Source organism: Labrus mixtus, chromosome 10 (assembly GCF_963584025.1).
Source record: "Labrus mixtus chromosome 10, fLabMix1.1, whole genome shotgun sequence".
Classification (NCBI taxonomy): domain Eukaryota; kingdom Metazoa; phylum Chordata; class Actinopteri; order Labriformes; family Labridae; genus Labrus; species Labrus mixtus.
The window spans coordinates 7,042,467-7,063,686 of NC_083621.1; the positions used below are offsets into that span (position 1 = coordinate 7,042,467).

At 39.1% G+C, this 21,220-nt stretch overlaps 2 protein-coding genes across 2 annotated transcripts; one reads left to right on the plus strand and one right to left on the minus strand.

Moving 5' to 3' along the window:
* The first annotated feature begins 23 nt into the window (after positions 1-23).
* On the plus strand, positions 24-7,895 carry uprt (uracil phosphoribosyltransferase (FUR1) homolog (S. cerevisiae)). The gene is made up of 7 exons (XM_061047803.1): positions 24-576; positions 2,957-2,999; positions 3,084-3,153; positions 3,363-3,425; positions 4,768-4,929; positions 6,457-6,555; positions 7,638-7,895. The coding sequence occupies exons 1-7, from the start codon at positions 326-328 to the stop codon at positions 7,742-7,744; spliced, it is 795 nt and encodes a 264-aa protein (XP_060903786.1). The 5' UTR covers positions 24-325; the 3' UTR covers positions 7,745-7,895.
* A 73-nt stretch (positions 7,896-7,968) lies between these two features.
* zdhhc15b (zinc finger DHHC-type palmitoyltransferase 15b) lies at positions 7,969-14,823 on the minus strand. The gene is made up of 11 exons (XM_061047801.1): positions 14,671-14,823; positions 14,265-14,291; positions 14,081-14,175; positions 13,865-13,985; positions 13,456-13,525; positions 13,132-13,164; positions 12,907-13,027; positions 12,568-12,700; positions 12,333-12,459; positions 11,774-11,892; positions 7,969-10,464 (listed from the first exon to the last, which is right to left on the minus strand). The coding sequence occupies exons 1-11, from the start codon at positions 14,786-14,788 to the stop codon at positions 10,421-10,423; spliced, it is 1,008 nt and encodes a 335-aa protein (XP_060903784.1). The 5' UTR covers positions 14,789-14,823; the 3' UTR covers positions 7,969-10,420.
* Between the last annotated feature and the right edge of the window lie 6,397 nt (positions 14,824-21,220).

Below are 21,220 nucleotides of genomic sequence, written 5' to 3' on the forward strand. Positions count from 1 at the left end.
CGTGGATCGGCGTCACACACACACACACACAGCTAGCGAGCAGCAAGCGGATTTACTTGTTACTAGCTTTCTGGAAACATCACCTGCTAGTTTTATTTTTATTTTTTTGAACACGACGTAGTTACATGTCTTGAGGTTTGTGGGTGAAGTCTTAAAGGAGAGTTTTGGATGCGGTAGCTGCGTGAACTCGCGCTAGGCGAGGCTGAAGGAAGAACACGTTGCCGTCTTTGTCAGGCTGTGGGGACAAACAGGCAGTAAGTGAAGACACGCCATCTGGCTGTTGCACAGTTTAAATAGAAAGACACACGTCGATCTCGTGCTCAGGATGCCTTGCCACAATCAGCAACTGAACAATGTCAACAGTGGCCAGGAGCACCCAATGAAGCAAGTACGATTTGCAAACAACAACAACAACAGCAGCAGCAGCAGCAGCAGTGTGCCTGCAGAGGTGTCCAACTCTCAACCATCTGATGTCACCATACAGCCTGACAGTCAGGATAACCTTGGACTTCCTCAGCTCAAACTGCTCCCTCTGAACGACCAGATACGAGAATTACAGACTATAATCAGAGACAAGTGAGTCCCCACTCTTCCATATATCATGTAACACCACAACCATATCCATACCTCTGATTCATGTAACCCATTTAAAGTTCTGAATCTAGACTGGAACCTTTTTTCTTTTTATTGGAGAAGTTCTGGCAACTATGTTACTCATTTTTAAGGCAGCCTGCTATTCCACAAAATACAGAAACATGAAATCAATTGATGCAATGTTTGCTCAAAAAGCTTCTAAAATTGTGACACTATGTGCAGAAATGCTTTTATTTAGGTTGACTTTTGTGAGCTTGATAAAGTGACAGAATTTAAGCACAGTCAGTAGTAATGAAGTGACGACTAACACGTCTACAAAGACTGATGATTGATAAAAAAAATACATTTTGTTGGTGGTTTTTGAAGTGTAAATTAATGCTCTTACAAAAATGCATATTTTTTTCTTATCATACCCACAGACTTTTATCTGCTTGAGGAAAGTTTATCAGTGCAAAACATTCTCTTAGTATGTTGAGGTAGCACAACATGTCAACAAACACTGTACAAACAGCACAGTTAAAAACAAATTCATTCAAGTATGTAAACCAATTCCATATACTTGTGTAAATGTTAGGGCGTGGTCTTATTCTCTATGTAAATAACACTGGGGTAGACCCAGTTTAAGCTCAAAAGACAACGAAGGGGACATATGTAGAGGAGAATACATTTTAAGCAACATTTCTTTGCCTCTGCCGTAAAGAAGGCCCGGGCAATTAATCAAGTTACAATTTACAATGACACTTTTATCGTTCCACGATCACGAGAACAAGATAATCGAAATTAAACAATTATTGTTCCTCGTGCCATGTTGTGATCATCTTGTCGTGTGTCGAAAATGTTTCAGTTTTTTTTTTTGTTATATTTTGGCCACAAGATTAAATCACTACTACCTCAAAAACATAGTTAATCTATTTGTTTTTATAGATGTATATATATATATATAATATATATATTCAATTATTGCTTGATTTTTTTTTAAGTGTTAAGACAATTTAAATTTGATTAAAACATGTGATCTAGATGAGATAAAATCAATAGTGTTCAATAATCGTGATCTCAATATCAATCAAAATAATCGAGATAATGATTTTTGCCAAAAAAAAATCGAGCAGCACTACCATGAAGGTATAAAAACACCAAACTTCAGAAACACATTATAACCTATGTAAAGGTGGCTGCTGCGTCACTTTAAACAAGAACGTGAGCAGGTAGCTGAGTGAAGAAGTTTCCAAACAATCACTAACAAACTGTCCACATGTAGTTACATCAGGTTTAAGGTCTGGTGGGTGGGACATCTTATCCAACTTTTTACCAACGTTTACTGACGACATGTAGACCACGTGACTGTCACCACATTTTGTTGGTGGTTTTTGAAGGCACACAAGGCTTATGTAAATTAATGCTCTTACAAAAATGCATATTTTTGTAATAGCCTGTTATTCCACAAAATACAGCATGTAAACTGTATCAAACTAAAATCCTGTACAGTCTATTGTACAGTCTTTTATGGCATAGTATCAGATGAACGGTGCATCTTTTTGCCTATGTTGAATCATCTGTATGTCTTTTTGTTTGTCTAAAGTAGTGCTGCAGATGGCTGAAATCTGATCACTTTAACTGACCTATTAAAACATTGGTATTGATTAAACTGGGTGGGGTGGCTGATCCAATTTCACCTCCTCTGCCCCAGTGTCCTGCAAACTTGACATCCTTCAAATCCACAGCACTTTATTTCAACCTCCAGGAGATACTCAAATGTTTGCAACTATGCTGGATCTGTCAGGCTGAGTTTTGAGGAAATTTGAGTATGAAATCAGAATTGATGTGTGCACTTATTGTACAGCCAGAGTAAAGTTCTGATACGAGGTGACCCAGGATAATAAAGGTGATACCTATGTTGCAGGGGGGAAAAAATGTATATCCACCATAACACCATTTCAAGCTTCTTTAAGGAGTTTAAGCTTGAAGTGAAACAGACTGAAATGAATACAGATGCATCGAGTGACCTACAAAATAAAAGTCCACCAGCCACAAGTTTGAGTATTTCTATATTGTTTTTATTAATGTCTGGAACTGGGTAGGTGTCAGACTAAATGATTCACTGCGCACAGCAAAAACAGCCTTTTCCATATTTTCAGTAAATTCATCCTGAGTGATACGTTTGGCAGTTGCATGATGACATAAGACAGCATGATGACATAAGACATTTTCCATACAGTATATGACAGCGGGTCATACGGAAATGAATGCTAATTATGCAATGTTGTGTTAGTTTGTCTACGCTTATTAAGCAGATTTATGTAGTTACAGCACACAATTCATTCTGAACTATTTAATCAAATGTCTATGTACACATTTTCAGGACAACAAGCAGAGGAGACTTTGTGTTTTGTGCTGATCGACTGGTAAGATTTTGACTTACTGGTAATGCTGTGTACATTTGTGTTTATAAGCCACGAGTTTGAAGCTTCTTATTTCTCCAAGAACAGATCAGACTAGTAGTTGAAGAGGGTTTGAATCAGCTTCCTTATTCAGAGTGCACTGTGACCACACCAACAGGTGAGAATCTCTATCTGTAATACAAATCAATGTTCAAGACCCCTCCACCTCCAACTGTGCTGGATAGATAACCAATTATAATAATGTGAATACCTTAATAACTACTGTACCAGGATCCATGCTGTGTTTTACCTCCAGCATGTTTGCCTGAGTGGGCTTGTTTCTGGCGGCTACATTTGACAATGTTCCTGTTTCGTTTCCCCCCTCAGGGTACAAGTATGAAGGTGTCAAGTTTGAAAGAGGCAACTGTGGAGTCAGCATAATGAGGAGTGGTAAGTTAAACCTTCCGTAGCTTACCTACCAAATTAGAGCCTTTTCTTTCGTCAGGACATTTATTATGTCTTCCCATGCATATGTGATTTCTGCAGACGGTGCACTCGTTCTGTACACTCTGTTCTGCGTAAGTTAATCAGGTCAGACTATCTTGTGCACACTTTTTTAGCAGCAGTTTTTTTGTATGCTGAAATTGATTGATCATTTAAATATTGCAGAACTATAATAAATTGATTGAAATAAATCTGTACCTTTTATAGCATATTCTATGAAGGCTTCACAGCAGACATCAGAGATTATTTTCCCTTGTGAAGAAACTTGAATACTATCCCTCTCAAATGAAAGAACTGTATTATTATTTGACAGTGATGCTAGAGCATAAAGTTAAAAAAAAAAAATGGACATATCATAGCCCAACAGTGTATAACCCAAGTTATGTCTTTTGAAGTACTACTTTGATGTTTACGTTCACACGTCAGTGGACACAAATCCTCAAGGGTTGATGGTTAGTTCCAAAAACTTTAAAAGTAACATAAAACTATCAAATCAAAGGTCCTTCTGATTCCTTCCTTAACATAAGAGTGTATAAAGAGTGTATAAAATGGTGTTCTGTTCAACATAGGCTCATTTTGTTTTCAGTGCAAGGGTTGCAATCATTTCAGTAATCTATTGTCAATCAGCATACTTGAAAAAGTTAACAAACAAATTCATTCAACAAAAAATAGCAGCAAACTGCAATAAGGGTCAAAGCAGAGTGGCAGCATTTTGATATTTTTCTCTTCACTAGTAGCAATACATCTGATTCAGATGCCTTTTTATGGTCATCACTTCAAACTGGAGCTCTGTTGATGTAGATCAATCTAGTTTCAAAAATACTTGATGGAGCGCCTGAGCTTCAGTAGAGAGTTTTTACACGAAAACATTTTTAGCCATTTCAAAATATAAAAAAAAATTGAATGAAATGGACCTATCAAGCATTTTTTTTTAACAATTTGGAATAAATGAAATCTAGATTAAGGATGATTGCCCCAGAAGTTAATGACAAGTTGAAAAAAATGCATTTTGAAAGAATTGCACAATTTGGCATTTTTAGGTGCATATAGAAAAGATGCAGTGAACATGAGAGAAATTGACTGTTTTTACTGATGATTGTAAAACATTTACTTGATTGTTACACTGCCGTCCTGAGGTTAATGAGTATCACAGTATGTGTCTGAATAGTGGTTGGAATGGGAAAGTGTTGGTTCAAGGCAGAGGAATTAAAAACAGTACAATGAAGAACGATGAAAAGCAAGCAAGCTCCAGTTAGGCTCTAGTTTCATTCTGTGCGTCTCCCCACAGGTGAGGCCATGGAGCAGGGCCTACGGGACTGCTGCCGCTCCATCCGGATTGGAAAGATCCTCATCCAGAGTGATGAGGAGACACAGAAAGCCAAGGTGTACTATGCCAAATTCCCTCCTGATGTATACAGGAGAAAAGTGCTGCTCATGTACCCCATCCTCAGTAAGTAACAGAGTTTATCTTAATGTGGATACCAGCGTGTCGCCCTCAGTAGCTCATAAATGTCAAGAGATGTCTATTTTTGTGCAAATGTAAAATCAGTTTCATGTATTTATTCATTCTGAGAAGTCTCCCTTGAGCTGACCTTCACCACCAAGTCCACATTTCCACATCAGAGCTGCCCATTCACACTGTTCTGATAATTATAGCACTCATGGGGGAAATTATACACTGCCTGGGAGACGGCCACCAAGCTGCTGAATAGCATAATGAGAGACAACAAAAATAGTATCTTAATAGCCATGGTTTGCCGATGTCACAGCAGCATTTTTCTGCTCTCAGTTTTTGAAGAAATATGATGGCGACCAAACCAGGTTGAAGGTATGCTTTATGATGTCAGGTTGATGGATCATATGGTTACACTAATGCATCCTAACAGGGTCAGAAATTAAAGCCTGTCAAATACCCAGACTGAAGGATGGATCAGACAGCACAGAACTCAGTACCCTTTTCAGATTCTAACATATAATGGACCAGAAATATGCAACAGTCAAGTTATTAGATTTTTACTTTAAGGTTCTTTATTATAATGCTAAATACACTTTACTATGTTTTTCTAACATTAATATGTGTCCCTAGTCCGTCTACAAATCCACCAATTATTAGAGAAGTCCATCCTCTCTGTCTTTTGCCCGCTCCACTTTTCAGAAAATGTGTGCTCAAATTGGCCATTTAGTGATTTTCTTCTTCTTTTCTTCTGCTTTACATGCTTCCACTGGCTCAGATTATAGAAAACAGCTAAATACCTTTTTCATTACTATGAATGTCGATGTCACCAGGTGACCATGGCCCCATACAAGCACTGTGAAAATTCATTGAACAAATCAGTGACTGGATGTGCCATCATTTTCTTCAGTTACATAAAGACAAAACTGAGGTAGCAATACAACTAGGTGTTGTGATGGTTTCAGACCTACATTTTAAAAGCCACATTAAGACAAATACAAAGTTGGCTTACTGTCACCTAAAAAACATATCAAGGATTAAATGACTTATGTCCCAGCAGGACCTGAAAAAACGTGTCCATACATTTATCTTCAGTGGACTTGATAACTGTAAAATGTCTTTACAGCTCTGCCTAAAAAATCAATCAGACAACTGCAGCTGATCCATAATGCCACTGCTAGAACCAAGACTCACATGTTTACAGCAGCCTTTTATTAAATGAAGTTATCTTAATATCCATTTTAACAATATGACAGTGCACTGTAACTTTTACTCCTTCATTTTGAAACTGTCTAACTATATTTTAGATGCTTGTCTTTTACTACTGTCTGATTAATGTATATTATAGATTCTGTTTTTGCTGTTTTTATCTTTTCAATCATTTTTTTTTGGTTGTTAGAACTTTAAAATGTCCCTCTTTTTAATGTTTCTTTTTACCTTTTTTATGATGCTTTTGATGTCTCGTGACATCTTGCCCTCTAAACACAAAATGTGAGTCAAACATTTGATGTTGTGTGTCTGCAGGTACAGGGAACACTGTGATTGAGGCAGTGAGGGTGCTGATAGAGCATGGAGTTCAGCCCAGACATATTATCCTCCTCAGCCTCTTCTCCACGCCTCACGGTACGCCACCACAGCCAGATCACTGACACCGCAGCTCATCACCCATTTTCTTTTGTTTACCCACCAGATCACACGCTCAGTCTGCAGTCTCCTCTCCACCCCTCTTCTTGCTGTATCATTGTCTTCATACTAAATACTACTGGCAACCAGCTGCAGTGTTGTTTAGCTGCAGTGCTGTTCAGTGACACTACTCAGCAACAATGGATTTAAATGAGTGAAAAACCACAAAGAAACATGTTGCAGTGGTTTTAAACTGATTGCTATGACAATCGGTGCTGGTCTTTGTGGTTTTACATAGAAACATTTGTAATGTTTTTTAAACTGAGGGGTTTTAATTTTTCTTTTAGTGCCATTATGAAACCTATATTTCCACTTTGCACAACAAATAATGAGATCTGAAGGCTCTGTTCTCTTAAACTGTAATTATCCCTTTTAATGCTCCTAAGAGCATGTAGTCTGTTGATTTGTATAAACCTACTAGATTTGTTTCCAAACCATCATCCAGGAAAAACACATTTTAAAAAAATATTTTTTTAGTGCAAGTATGTCAAAAGGATAGTGTTAGTATGTTAACCTAAGTTGCGTAAGTAATTGGTTATTTTGGAACATTCTTAGTTTCCTGTATTTTGGCATTTTTTGAAAAGGCTTTAAATTGCCAAATGTGTATCCATGCCTAAATTTGATCCTTTTGGAGAGGTGTTTGAGTGTTGACATTTTTGGATGGCTTTTTATGTCTTCCATGTCCAGCATTTAGAAATGCATTGAAGTGGCCTTCAAACATCATAAATGTACCTTGACAGCTTCAAGAGTAGTTCGGCTGGGCTGCAGTGCTGTACAGCTGAGGCTGAGAAAATGTTGAGGCAAAGGAAAAGGAACATCTGCGCTGAACAAGTTCAAAACAAAAACAGGATTCATCCTCTTGAAGCAAATTGTTTTATTTCATAGAAAGAAAATAAGTTTCTCTATTTGTTTTTGCATCAAGTACAACCACTATTTTACAAGTGAAGCTTCACAAATGCTGAATATGTTAATAAGGCTTTATAAACTACATTAAAAGTGTAATACCTTTTATTATCTCCTAGGAGCCAATTCTATAATCCAGGAGTTCCCAGACATCACCATCTTGACCACAGAGGTTCATCCAGTGGCTCCAACTCATTTTGGACAGAGGTACTTTGGCACCAACTGAACCAACGACAACCAGATGAACATGATCTGCTTTTTGCTTTTCAGTATATTTTGTGTTGTTTATTTAAATGTATCTCATGTTCTCCTTGTCGTGCCAAATACTGCTACTTGATCTCCAAAGTTCCCGAACTGATATAAACTGATGAACCTGATGGATTGTATTTATTTACATGTGTTTTTGCTGTGTTTACTCATGATCGAGAGAGAAATACGCTGAACAATATAGAGAGTTCAACTTGGATAATTTTATTTTGCATGTTACAACAAATGGTGGAAAATAAAGAATTTATATTTGTTAACAGACAGAAGATGAGATGGTTTCAGTACTGTTAATGGTCCACAGGTTTTGAAGAAGGGAAGTGACACAATCACACACTCCAAAGCAGGGTTCAAAAGGGACCATACTGTGTGAGCTTGAAATATATTCCCTCCTGTCTGCACACTGGGAATAATTAGTGAGCTTCTCATGGTATAAATATCCTATTATTTGATAAGAGCACATAGCGTCAATAGTTTATTTCAAGTGTCACTGAATGGAGCAAAATATACAGATACCGCCTGCAGCAGTTATGAATCAGTAAACAAAACACAGGGGGAGCTAAATATGGTAACAATAGACACAAGATTCATGATCCACTCAACATCCCTAACATTTCACACATGCTTCCAAACACAGTCATACCTCAGATAAATACATGTAGATTAACTAATAAGAGACATGTTTATGTAATGTTATGTATTTCTCAGGCATGAGCAGCATTTGATTTGGCTTACCCAACATAGAAAACCGATCAGAGGAAGCCAGTTAAAAGTGTCAAGATCTATCAGCATCAAGTTTGATGCTTGAAGGCCCAACATTTCAATCATTCTCAATAAGATGTACACTGGATTTAACACACAAGTTCATACACCAAAACAAAACATCTCAAAAAACAGAAACACAGGTAGAAAACACTTAGAGCAGCTGACCTTTACCAACCAGTGAATGAAGATCAGTCTATATCATACATGTACAGTTTTCGGTATATTCAAAAAGATCAAAAGAGAAAACTGACAAAGAAAAAGTCTGCACCTTCTCCTTTTTGAGTTTGTGCCTACAAAGAAAGCTAATCTCACATGTTTCCTGATCGCTGCATCCACACAGAGGTGTGAATGTACTGGAGATGGCTGATATAGTAGGAAAAAGGATTGTGACGGTGGTTTAAAAAAAAATGTCACAGTATGTCATGCACACTCATCCAGAACTTTAAAAAATGTGAACTGCTTACTGCATTTTTTTAAATATCGACAAAGACGACAAAAGCATTTAATTTTTGATATATGATATATTCCGGTTTGGATTCAGACATTTTCTTAAAGCAAGGATAGGCGTTTCTGTTTTTGTTAAATCAGTTGAACCACTGCTCGAACAAGCAATCCTGTAACTGTGGCTGTCAAAAGGACTGAAATAAGAACACTCTCTGTCGGTCAAAAGAAATTCTTGAATGGTCTTCATACCTTTCTACATACCTCCCTGCCCACCTAGGAGCACTCTGCCTGTGCATTCATTGCACATGTGCAGAGGTTTCACAATGATTAAGCCGGGCTTGCCACTCACACAAGAATGGCAGAGAAAGGTAATTGGCCATGCTTAACAATGACAACCATGGCCTTCGCTCCTATTTCTAGCACTTCAGGGTAACTCGTCCTACACAAGTTGTTGGCAGCGCAAGTTCTCTGCATGGTTTCTATAAAGTTGCCTACCCTAGCTTTAATATTTGCTATAATACTCGATGAGATTTAGAACTTCATTTCCAAACATTGTGCGCTGCAAACCAAAGCTAAATAATGAAGCTAATTTTGTTTTCATTACTGTCACCCTCCTTATTAATCATTGGTAATGGCATTTTAACTCAATATTTGTGTTGATATTGTCTATTAAAGCATAATATATGAGGTTCTTCATTAAATAGGTGCCATACATGTTGTCACAGTCTACTTACACAAGCAGGATGCTTGATACATTCTCAGGAGAAATAAACTCCCAAAACACAAGAATAAATATATATTAATAAGGCGCAGGTTCTGTCGGTTATTTTTATATGTTTGTTGAATAAAAGTAATCTAAAATCTCAAGTTAATATCGGCAAGAGCCAAACTGGAAGAGGCCAGAGCACTGAATGACAACAAGAGACCCCCCTCTGAGCATTATGGGTGTTAGGTTCGATGTCCCCCCTGCACAGACCAGGTTCTGCAGTGCAACACTATAAACCCACAGGCCAACTGAAACAGTATATATACAAAAGTACAGAGCCGGACAGAAGCTTCCAGATTTACAGTAATTCAAAAACTCACAGAGGCCAGTGTCTTGAGATGAACCTCCAGAGGGAAATATGCAGTCCATGTTAAACAGCAGTTGACTTTTTTTCCGAGGTAATATTGCAAAGTTTTATTTTTTCCAAATCAAACTGAATTTGTCGTCCTGGAGAGGATAGATGAAGCTACTGGCTGTCATTATGTAAAACATTTGATCCAAATGCAGATTTTTCCACACCTTTGGCCCCCTTCAGAATTTCTTTCAGTGTTAGTAAATCCGCGTGATTTGGAATGCATTTGTCTCGTGGTACACAGTGTGTCTGATATTATATTTACTGTACAGCCCCTGTACCAGTAGAAATTGTCCTTAACATTAAAATGACTATTCCTCCATCTCTATGGTAACAGAGGGGTCTCGGTCCTCAGCTGAAATAAAGGAAAGAACAAAAAAGACATTTTAGCATGTAGTACTGTGAATAAAATGGGTTCAGATCATGCAGTAGTTTACATTATGTTGCATGTGACCACCAGGTGGTAGCAGAATATAAAGGTTAGAATCTAAACACAGGCCATGCAGGTGGCAAGATTACTGAATATGTAAACATCATTTCAAAAGCAAATGGCAACTGTTTGATACACATTTGACTTTTTTCTTTTTTCTCTTTTGCAATCACATCTATGTGCCTTTTTCTTCCAAGGTCATTAGAAAATGTACATCTGGACTTCTTGTTGTTGGTGCTGGAAGGTTTCAAAAATATATATAAATATAATAATAATGCTCTTAAAATGAATCCAGATTAACTGCTTTAGTGGAAAAAAACATTTCATGCAAAAACTTATTTGGAATTGGAGACTTAAAAGATTTAAATGACAATCTATTGATCTCTTTTAATTCCAATGTTGTACATTTGAATTTCTCAACGTAAGAGAAACAGCCAAATAAATCTAAGCCATGTTTGAGAGAAAGTTGAAAGTAAAAAGAAATCAACATTTTCCTCTTAATTCTAAATCTTCCAAACAAGTATAAAAGGTATAAAATCATTTCCGTGGTAAAAATTGTCTTTCTCAACTTTCTAAGGAGGGTTTGGAAAGCAAGGAGAACTAGAGCTACATGTGTGTGTGCAGATAGTGCTTCAATATTACAGTAGAGTAGTTGTGCTGCTTCGACTGCACTGATTATAACAGGACCCAGTAAGATTTACTCTTGACCAAATTGTTTGATCAGACACTTTGCTGAATATTCTTTATCTATTTGCATGAAATTAGTCAAGTGGTAGATGTAAAATAATATCAAATCACTCTGAATTCTTTGGAAATGTTAAATTCAGCTCTGTACAATTCAGAAGCCTACACAAGCTTTAATTTAAAAAAAGGTCAGAGTGAGCTCTGTCTTTTCAAATTCCATTTTCAGCTTGCACCAATCACCGCTTGGCACTGCAGTTCATCAAGAGTCCAAAATCAATGTTGTTATGGATTAGATGCCAAAGCTACTGTTGTTGAACACTAAAAACAGCACATTTCCTGAGAAAACTCTCCGAGGACTTTCCACTACTACTAACAAACCTGTTTATCTAGTAGCACTGTGCTGGTTGGCATCACAAATAATATGAGATTTCAACTTCATTCAAAAATATATATTTACACTCAAGAAAGTTTTGAATAAAAAATGTACATGTTCTTGTAATGACATGGAACATGTGAAAGAATAAATATGACAGAGTAAAAAGTGACTAACCCAGACCTCCTTCCTCGGAGCAGTCATCAGACTCCTCCCACATGTCCTCATTGGCTAACAAGGGGTTCTGGGAATCAGAACTGCGATTCTTCAAGGGGAAGTAGTGGCCATTTCCTTGGCTGACATGCAAAAAAAAAAGGATAGAGGCACATTGAGGAACCACAACATAAGCTCAACTTATCCAATCACTGATTTTATGTTTGGTTTATGTGTTGATTATGGCCTAACAATAGCTTTTTACTGACAACATTTGCATTCACACAATGAAATGCATAAAACATGGTGTTCACTTTCAAAGATTATCCTGATAAAAACACAAACATTGTATCTTTGATAATCAAAAATAATGTTGGCTTCTCTATAGGGGAACAAAAGTGACGATAACTTCCAGGTATGTGTAAATAGTAACATCATCCCTGCAGCATATATTGTGAAACTACTCTTTTACAGAGCCTGGTCAACAGGAGTACAGCTGCATATTAAATACAACAAGAGCACCATCACTGAATAATGAGAAAGTGGAAGCAAATTGTCTAATAATGCATCATATCTTATTCACCTTGTGAAGACGGGGATGAACCACAGTCTCCGATCCTCTCCAAATACTTGCTGCAGGTTTCTGCGTAAGCCGACATTAAAACCATTTTTGTCTGGTCCGCAGACAAAAACTGGAGCTGAGAAGGCCTCTATGAAAATAAGTATCAACTGGGTCAGAATAAGTTCTCGTGCTTCAATCCTCCACATTCACTTTTACAAAGACCACTGAGGGGTTTTCCAAATACGTAAATCCTCACCTAAAGTGGACCGGTTCTTGGCCACCAACCAACAGTGGTAGCCAAAGAGGAACATGAGACTGACGAAGAACATGAGTGCCACAAACATGAGGAAGAGGACATGGAACTTTGCAGGACCATTTGGCAAGTCCCCCTGAGAGAGAGAAACAGGAGAAGAAGAAACTTGAGTCAAATGGTGTTTTTTTTTTTTTTGGTTTTTTTTAAAGGTCACAACAAAGACTTTAGTTCTCTGTTGTTGCAGAACTGAAATAGTGATGACAAGGTGCAACTCAAATGTGTCCTATAATCCATTTTCAGATACAGAGCAAAGGAAAAAAAATTGAGATTAACATCACTCACCCCCCAGAATTTGAGGAAATACTGAAAGACTGTTGCTGCAATAAACACACAGTACAGCATGGAGTAGGAGAGGAAAAGCAGGAAGAACTTGTAGTTGGAAAAGCCCACACAGTTGTTCACCCTGAAGAGAAAAAAAAATCTTGTGTCAGAGCAAAATTCATGAATTAATGATGAATTAAATAACTCAATAGAGGGGAATGTGTGCTACTGTTCGTCACTCCTCACCAAGGACAGTGATGGTCCATCTTCAAGACACATCTTTAAAAGAAAAACATACTTTTTAAAAAAAATCCACATTTCATTTTAAACAGGTCTGCAGTTATTTTGAATCATTACATTTCTTCACACCATATAGACACAATGTGTATTCTGACATCCCTTTTGGGTTAACCTCTGCTCTGACTGATTACGAGGCATAACATTTCTAAGCGATAATGTGCCGACAAAGCGACATCCTCTAATTATCACAGCAGTTCCCGGCCAACAAATATCTCCTTGCCTAACACAATCTCATCGGACGAATGGATTGAGGAGGAAAGAGTGACTTACGTTTCACAAACTGAGCAGTGGTGACAGCGGTCAGGCTTCAGTACCTGGCAGCGGTCGCAGAACCTGATAGCTAAAGACAAGAGAATGGCCAGCTGAATGGGCGACATTTGAGCTGAGCTTCCCCCCTTCGTTCTCTTCCTGCAGCCTAGAACTTAGTCTCAGCAATCAGCACTAATGAAAGAGATGCATTGGCTGATTGCACTGGATGGGGACGCTCGGGGGAACACACACAGAGCTAATTGCACTACTTTGTGCTTTGAACACACACACACAGATTACGCGCAAGATGACAGACTGCAGCTCAATGTACCTGCCTGGTAACCCCCCCTGTGGTTTTCAGAGAGTTCGTACAAGAGCAGACTCTGTTCTATTTTTTTTCCAGGCGGTGGGAAACATCAATTTTTTTTACCTCCAGATTGAGTTCGTGTAAAGATGGGTAGTTTCTTTGCGATCTCAACCAGGATCTGTTTCTGAGCGTCTGGCCTCTCTTCCATCTCGTACCTCTGCTTGTCTGAGTATGACATCTGGAACTGCAGCGACAAGGCAGATCATGTGGAGACTTAAAAGAAGCGGTAAAAGAAAACAGATGACAGATAACATTGTCATCTTTGTGAATTTAGGATACCTTTTTGCATGATGTTGCAGGGGGGGTGAATATGGACTTCCAGTATGTCCAGGAGAACATCACAAAGCACACATGAAACACCAGCAGATAGGCCACTGCAACAACAAATCAACAGTCTCTGTAATTGATAAATCCAAATAAAAAACATGACTGACTGTAGCAGAAACATGAGAGGGCAGCTCACCTTTTTCTAATGTATTGGTGAGTGTGACTGTGGAGGTAAAAAAATATTATGGTTAAAAAAAAACAAGCGGAGAGCAGAAAACAGTGTAATGAAGCGTTTGGTTGTTCAGAAGAGTCAACATTTGAAGGCTAACTCGACTAGCCAGACTGACAGCTTGTTGCTAAGCTGCACATGACAGTCGTTTCATGAACACAGAGTTTACATTGCTCCTTCCAAGTGGCAGTGCTAAATAGAAATAGAAAACCTAGTGTCGACAGAATAAAAGCACACACCCCGAACTACATCCGCATATTTCGCTAGCTCCGTCGGTCTATAACGATATTTCTGTAAACACTGCTGTGCGGCAATCTGCGAAGTCTGCAGGGTCAAAATCACAACAAAACACAAGACACTTCCTCGTACTTACAAACACAGAGTTCAAACACGTAGGCGTAGTATGACCATAACACCACCGAGGTTATTATAAGCACAGGTATCCACGAGAAAACCCTTTGACAGCATCTCAAACCTCTGGAGAGAGCCATATTCCATCTAACCTCTGTTCTTATCTGTGCTCGACTATCATGCCTGGGGTTTATCCATCGGTGAAATCGGCGAGCGATTTGCCGTCCTCCAGGAGCAAGACCAGCGTGGTAAATCAGCCAAAATGTAATGTAAGTGGTTTTTTTTTTTGGTTTTTTTTTTACAATGTTGTGATTGTCGAACAACCTTAAAAAAAAAAACGTTTTTGTATATTTATTACTAAGCATTAAAAAGATTGATTTCTGGGGGGAAATAACTTCAGCTGCACCATAAGCAGAGCAAAGCATGACAAACTCCCAGCCAGCACAAAACTGTGTAAATGTATACTTTCATTAGACAAGAAGACAAGTAATGCATATTCCAATATCTTAAACAATGCCATACCAAGGCAAACAAGGAATGTGAATCACAGGTGGCAGTTCATTTTATCACATTGGCCTAAAGAATAGACACTGTACCTATAATTCAAAGTCAATAACTAAATGTGTCAATTCTGTAATAACGCTGATAAATGATAACCAGAAATTTAAAGTTTTCCATAAAATTCCATTAATCAGTTTTCTGAAGGTACGTAGCTCTTATTTGGCAAACTCTTGAATTGAATCTATTATAATCTGCATATGAGAGCTCTTTGGGGTTCAGAGTCTTTCCCTGGAATATCTTGTCATGTGTCCAGGAGGAACTAGGGATTTTGTGTATGGACAACACGCTCTACTACCAGCGCTTCATTCTCCCAAAGACAGCCTTCTCACATGAGTCCTTTATTGTCCAGCCAATACAAGCGCAACCAAAATCTCTGAACTTTTTTTTTCTACTACTTGACTACTTTTTAAAAGGTCTCATGTGGCCCTATTGCGTGAGCAAATGTAAAGTATTATAGATAGTTAGCAGAGAGGGAGACCTGACAGGTAAGGAGAGGGGGGAAGAAAAGATATGGAGAATGACATGCAAAGATGTTCCTATAAGACCTAGAGCAGGGATTGTTTCAATTTTAACAATGCTTTTTCAATTCTGCTCTTGTTTACCACTTTTGTGTTTTTATTTATAGGTTACACAACCAGCTGTAAAAATATCTGCAGGCACACACACACACACACACACAGACACACACACACAAACAAACACATACACACAAATTCAGCCAAACAAGAGACCTCCAAAGAGCAAAATTTGATCTGAATGTTTTTGCGAAAAAGCCGTGAGTACTTCTGCAGTTAATTTACTTAACTTCCTAAATTAAATTGCTCAGTAAATGACATCACCCTGGGTTGTCTTTTATTTAAACCAAATGTGATAATGCTGCTGTTAGGTACTTTCATCTCTACCTTCCCTAATTGACATGCCTAACCAGCTCAACATTTAGAATTGACTGGATTAAATTAACCTTTAATGATACTTTAGGGGAACTTTGTGTTTGCAGCAACACATGGTTACAAGCTACATCAGAGAAACCTGCAATTAAAGAATTTAAAGAGATAAAATGGCAACCAAAGCACACACGTAATTACAAATGCATGTGAGAACTGTGAATATTAAACAAAGGGTTGTTAAGTTCAAATAGGACGAAATGTGGACATTTTTACATTGTAGAGTTACAGGAGATCATATATTTCTGTACTAATAGTATCAGTTGTAGTTAGGCATGTGTTTGGTTCAGCTCCCTCACTCTTTGTTCAGGAAATTCTTGAAGTTGAGACTGATGTATTCAACATGTCAAGATATGACATGCACGCTGTAGGTGCTTCGATGTGTCGGCTTGTCACAGAGGAGGTTAAAAAGAATTGTGTGTTACTGTCTTTAAGGTGTCATCTTCAGTTCTAGTAACTATTGAGAGCTTATTCAATGATGGCAGAGCTACTTCAAATTAAAGTTGTTGTTTGTTGAAGACAGAAAAAATAGGCTTTTCTGTCTACAAAGCGGTCCAACAGTAAGCAGGTGTAAATCAAACTCCAAAACCAGAAAAGGGACATAAAAAATAGGCAAACACTTGTTGAAATACCTGGAACGCTCGAATGCATGGTATGATGTTCATGGACAAACTGGCAAAGGAACAAAGAAAGATGAGGACAAAAAACAGAAGTACTGTGCAGGTAAGAACATCATCACACATGTAGGAAAACACACAATAGGAAGTCAAAGTTCAGATATGAAAGGGGACAATTACTGACAAGGAAACAATGAATACATGAAAAACAGGGGCAAGAAAATAGATGAAGCTTCTGCCTCTCCGAAACAAAAAAAAAAAAAAGCTTATCATTATCTAGTAGGATTGATCACATGGAGCCTTATGCCACATTGAAAAGCCAGCGGTGAAAGAAGAAGAATGGTCTGCAGTTTTCTTCTGCTCAGAGCATTTGGTGCAAACATTGTTGGCACAGTTGCTCTGCAGGTAATTAACCAAAGCTCCTTGAGGCTTATACTTGTAGCTGTAGATGCATTTTCTTGCACTGGACCGAAGTATTTGTCAGGATCCTGTAATCTCCAGAACGGGCAATCGGAAAACTGCTAGAGCCGGCAAGACTGCTTTGGAAAAAGAGAAACTGCAGCCACCGAGAACTCACAACTCCTCCACACTCCCTTTAAAGACACGGATGACGATAAAATGTATTTTTTTTTAATAGTAAAATGCAATATTTTCAATTTCCATCCACTTTTGCTTTTACACTTTGAAATACTCTCTGCCCCTTTGGCCACTAACTGTATATGAGGTCCACTTTTCTTGAACATGTTCAAATCTTGGAGTAAAAACCCATCAATGCCACATGCAATTTGCAATGATCACCCATAGGAGGCACTGTGAGACTGCTCTCAAATAAAATAAAATGAACTCCAGCCTTGAAGCAGACATCCACACATCCTTTACCGATGAACCAACATGATTGTTAATGAATATTAACTCATTGGCAGTGTTCATCACACTGGGTATGATTTGAAATCGGTGTGATAAGAGAGTGAGGCTTTTTTTTAAAGATCAAGGTTTCAATCCAACAGGCAATTAGACTTTCATTGCTCATAGTTAACCTTTTAATACAACAAAGGAGGACAAGTTGAAACAGAGCGTGCTCTGTAAATACCAACAAAGCTGATGTCACATTCAGAACTTGAGTATCATCTCTAATATAAATGTCTCCTCCTTCCCTTCAGAGAGATGAAGATACTTTCTTTCACTTCTTTTGTTCTAAAGATTTACGACATGCCGTCATCCTCTTGTGTTTTGTCCAGCACAATGCGTAACAACAGCGTAATTAAGTCTCCCCTTTACCGAATGCTGTGAAACTTTTCATCTTGGGACCCCAGAGTAAACGGAGCATTTAAACCGTTGACTCAGCCCAGCAGAACTGTTGATCACAGGCTTCGTGTGTTTCCAAGCACCTGCTTTCCCCCCCCCCTTTTTACGTAATGCCATCGCTGCAGTGTCTTCTGGGATATGGGTGTGAGGTGTGCTGCACCCAATGCTGAACTCCTCTCCTCCATCATATATGTTCTTTCCCCTCTTTTCCTCTAGGCCCTGCTCCTTTCCTGGACATCTTCTCCCACTTCAACACATCATCTCTCGCTGCTTCTCCATCCAATTTCTTTCCCCCCCCCCCGCTTCCTTCTCTTCCTCACCTCTCTCTCTTCAGGCAACGGTGTTGGCAGCCGGGCGATGACAGCTCCTCTCTCATTCAACCACTCACTGGAGGCAGGGAGCGGCCGTTCATCCATCAGCACGGCAGCAAACCCCTCCACACTACAAAGCCATTGTGACTAGCAAAACAGTAACAGCCTTTTAATCAAAACATTTACCCGTGTGTGTAAAAGTAAAACACAAGCAGCTCATATCAGCAGGTTGAGGCAGACTCCTGGATGTGTCTATTTATATGTGTGTGTGTGTGTGTGTGTGTTTGTGTGAGAGAGTGAGTGAGTGAGTGAAGTAAAGGTGCATTCCATGCCCACCATGGTGGTAGGCGTCTACATAAACAGACAGTAGGAGCTGGAGGAGAGCCCTTTTGGGGAGAAGTCATGCGTGGCTACAGAAAAGTGCAAAAGGGCCCCGGGTAACAATGCACCACCATGCAGGCGTATAAACGCACAACGGTCTAGTTTGCTCTCTCAAGCTGCTGCTGTTATGCCTGGAAGATGAAGTGGCACTTAGAGCGTGCATTTCATTTGACCCCTGAGACTGTCTTGTCATGTAGTTGTGCTCTGCAGTCAAGGCTGGTTCAGGGAATGCTGATGATGCTAAGCACTTGGGAGGGTGAATCATTTTGGACGTGTGTGTGTGTGTGTGTGTGTCTGTGAAGCAGCAATGCTTGTGTGGAATGGGGAATGGAGGTGTTCCAGGAGGGTATGTTTTTGCAACACTGCAAGATGATGCTGTATTGACTTTGATTTCCATTTCATTCCCTGCATGCTTCAGTGTCTGGACGGGGGAATTCATCGTGTGTGCGTCTGTTTGAAGTCAATATGGAGCACATATTGGAAAGTCTGCATTCATCTTAACATAGGCTATTGTCATTGGTTTGTGTCCAGGTGATCAAAGAGGGCCTGTTCCTGAGCTGTGGCCACATTTACACAAAAGGTATGTGTGAAGAAATCAGACATGAGCACAGGAGTAATTAGAGAGAGAGAGACAGACCAGTGGGAGAAAACACAGCTATGACTTCACAGAACATGGTCCCACACGTCAGTTACAATTTAGCTTTATACAACACAGAAAAAGACTTAATGGATTCTACTATTAGCCTATTAACGCTGCTGCAGAACTGTTATGTATTATGCATGTATGAATAAGTCATATTGGAATCTGGGAGAATAATACATGCGTTTCCCACAATTTTTTTTACGTCATAGAGACAAATGTTCGGACTCTGAGGACAGACTCAGAGCCTCAGCGTCTGGTTCTCACCCCAGTGATGGACATGGTAGACTACAGCGGTCTGGAAAGCTGTTAACTAAGCGTGACATCAGCAAACGGCACTCAGCGGAGCAGGAGAAGCCCTTAAACGCAGCTATAGTTCTGCCTGCCCTCTGCTCATATTCACACTTAACAGCAGAACAAACAATGGCAGGGCGGGGAGGAATTGCAGACACCTCACCCAGCATGTGTGAAAATAAATCTGCTCAAGGGTGGAGACCTGTGTGTGTCTTCGACAATCATGGAAATAGCATCGGCCTCGCCACAAAGGAGGGCTATGTGCGTTTTAATAAAGGCATTTCATTACACCGTGTGTGTGTCAGGCATTGTAGGTTATTTCTGTGTCACATGCTGCCATGACAACAATCATGGAGCACTTTTCATTAACTCAATGCCAAACTGGAAACATTTTTCATCAGTATCATTGTTCTCGATCTCTGTGCTTGTCATCAAACAGATTAATTACATTTCGCCGAGTGATACAGTTATTTATTGTGTCTAAGCACATGGCAATATTTTGGAGTAAAACATCAGAGGAACTCTAGCAGCTTTTTTCAAGGCCCTTTTGAAATCTGAAACGCCGCCTGTGCCATTGGAAATACTTTATGGAAAATCTGATCTACCCTATTTTTCCTCAGAGATAGTGAGAACAAAAGGCGATCTCCTCCTCTGAGACTTATTTTCATCACCTTTGCTTGACTTTCCACAAATGCGATTGGTTGCGTCAATGTGTGTTATTTGGTTAAGTGAAAAGGAATCGGTCGTTAAGTGCCATTGGTGAGATACAGAGAAAGATAGGGCTGGGCACAGAAAGCAGCTGGAAAGTCTATCATCTCACAGGTTTAGATGCTGTTTGCCTTGTATTGTACGCTAGCCTCCAGTGTCCCCCCAAGGACACGCGTCTGTGGTACTGAACTCTTTCCATAGACACAGTCACAACAATCACAATACCGTGCACAAGGAAACATTCACTGATGAGTGAAACACCCTCCTCGTCTCCAAGTGTTTGCTGCAGGATGCATTTAAGAAGGTGCAGGAAAATGTGCACATTTGTATCAAACTCTGTCATAACAGCACTAACAAGAAAATAAGTTCATAAATCTGTATTTTTCCCATAACAGAGTACATATTGATGGAACTGCAAGGAGTTAGAGAGCTGAAGGCCTCATTGGGTTCTGATGATCCAGTCCTGCTGATGCAACCATGTCAGGTGCACATGGGACAAAATCAGTCTTCCTCTGCCATAGGGTCTGCCGCTCATGAGTAAACGTCTCTGCGCCATTATACACACATAATGACATATATGTATCTGTCAGTCACTCTCAGTTTTAATGACATGGAACTATCAAAGCATACATAAACTTTCAAATTGCATTGCCTACCATAAGAACGGCAGTAATGACAAATACAGATGGAAATCATCAGTAAATCTTAGAGTTTTTTTCTTATACTTCATTCACCCTGCTTGCCATGTTTCAAAATCCACTCTCACCTGAGCACATGGCCCAGATGTGCACAACTATCAGCACCAAATAAT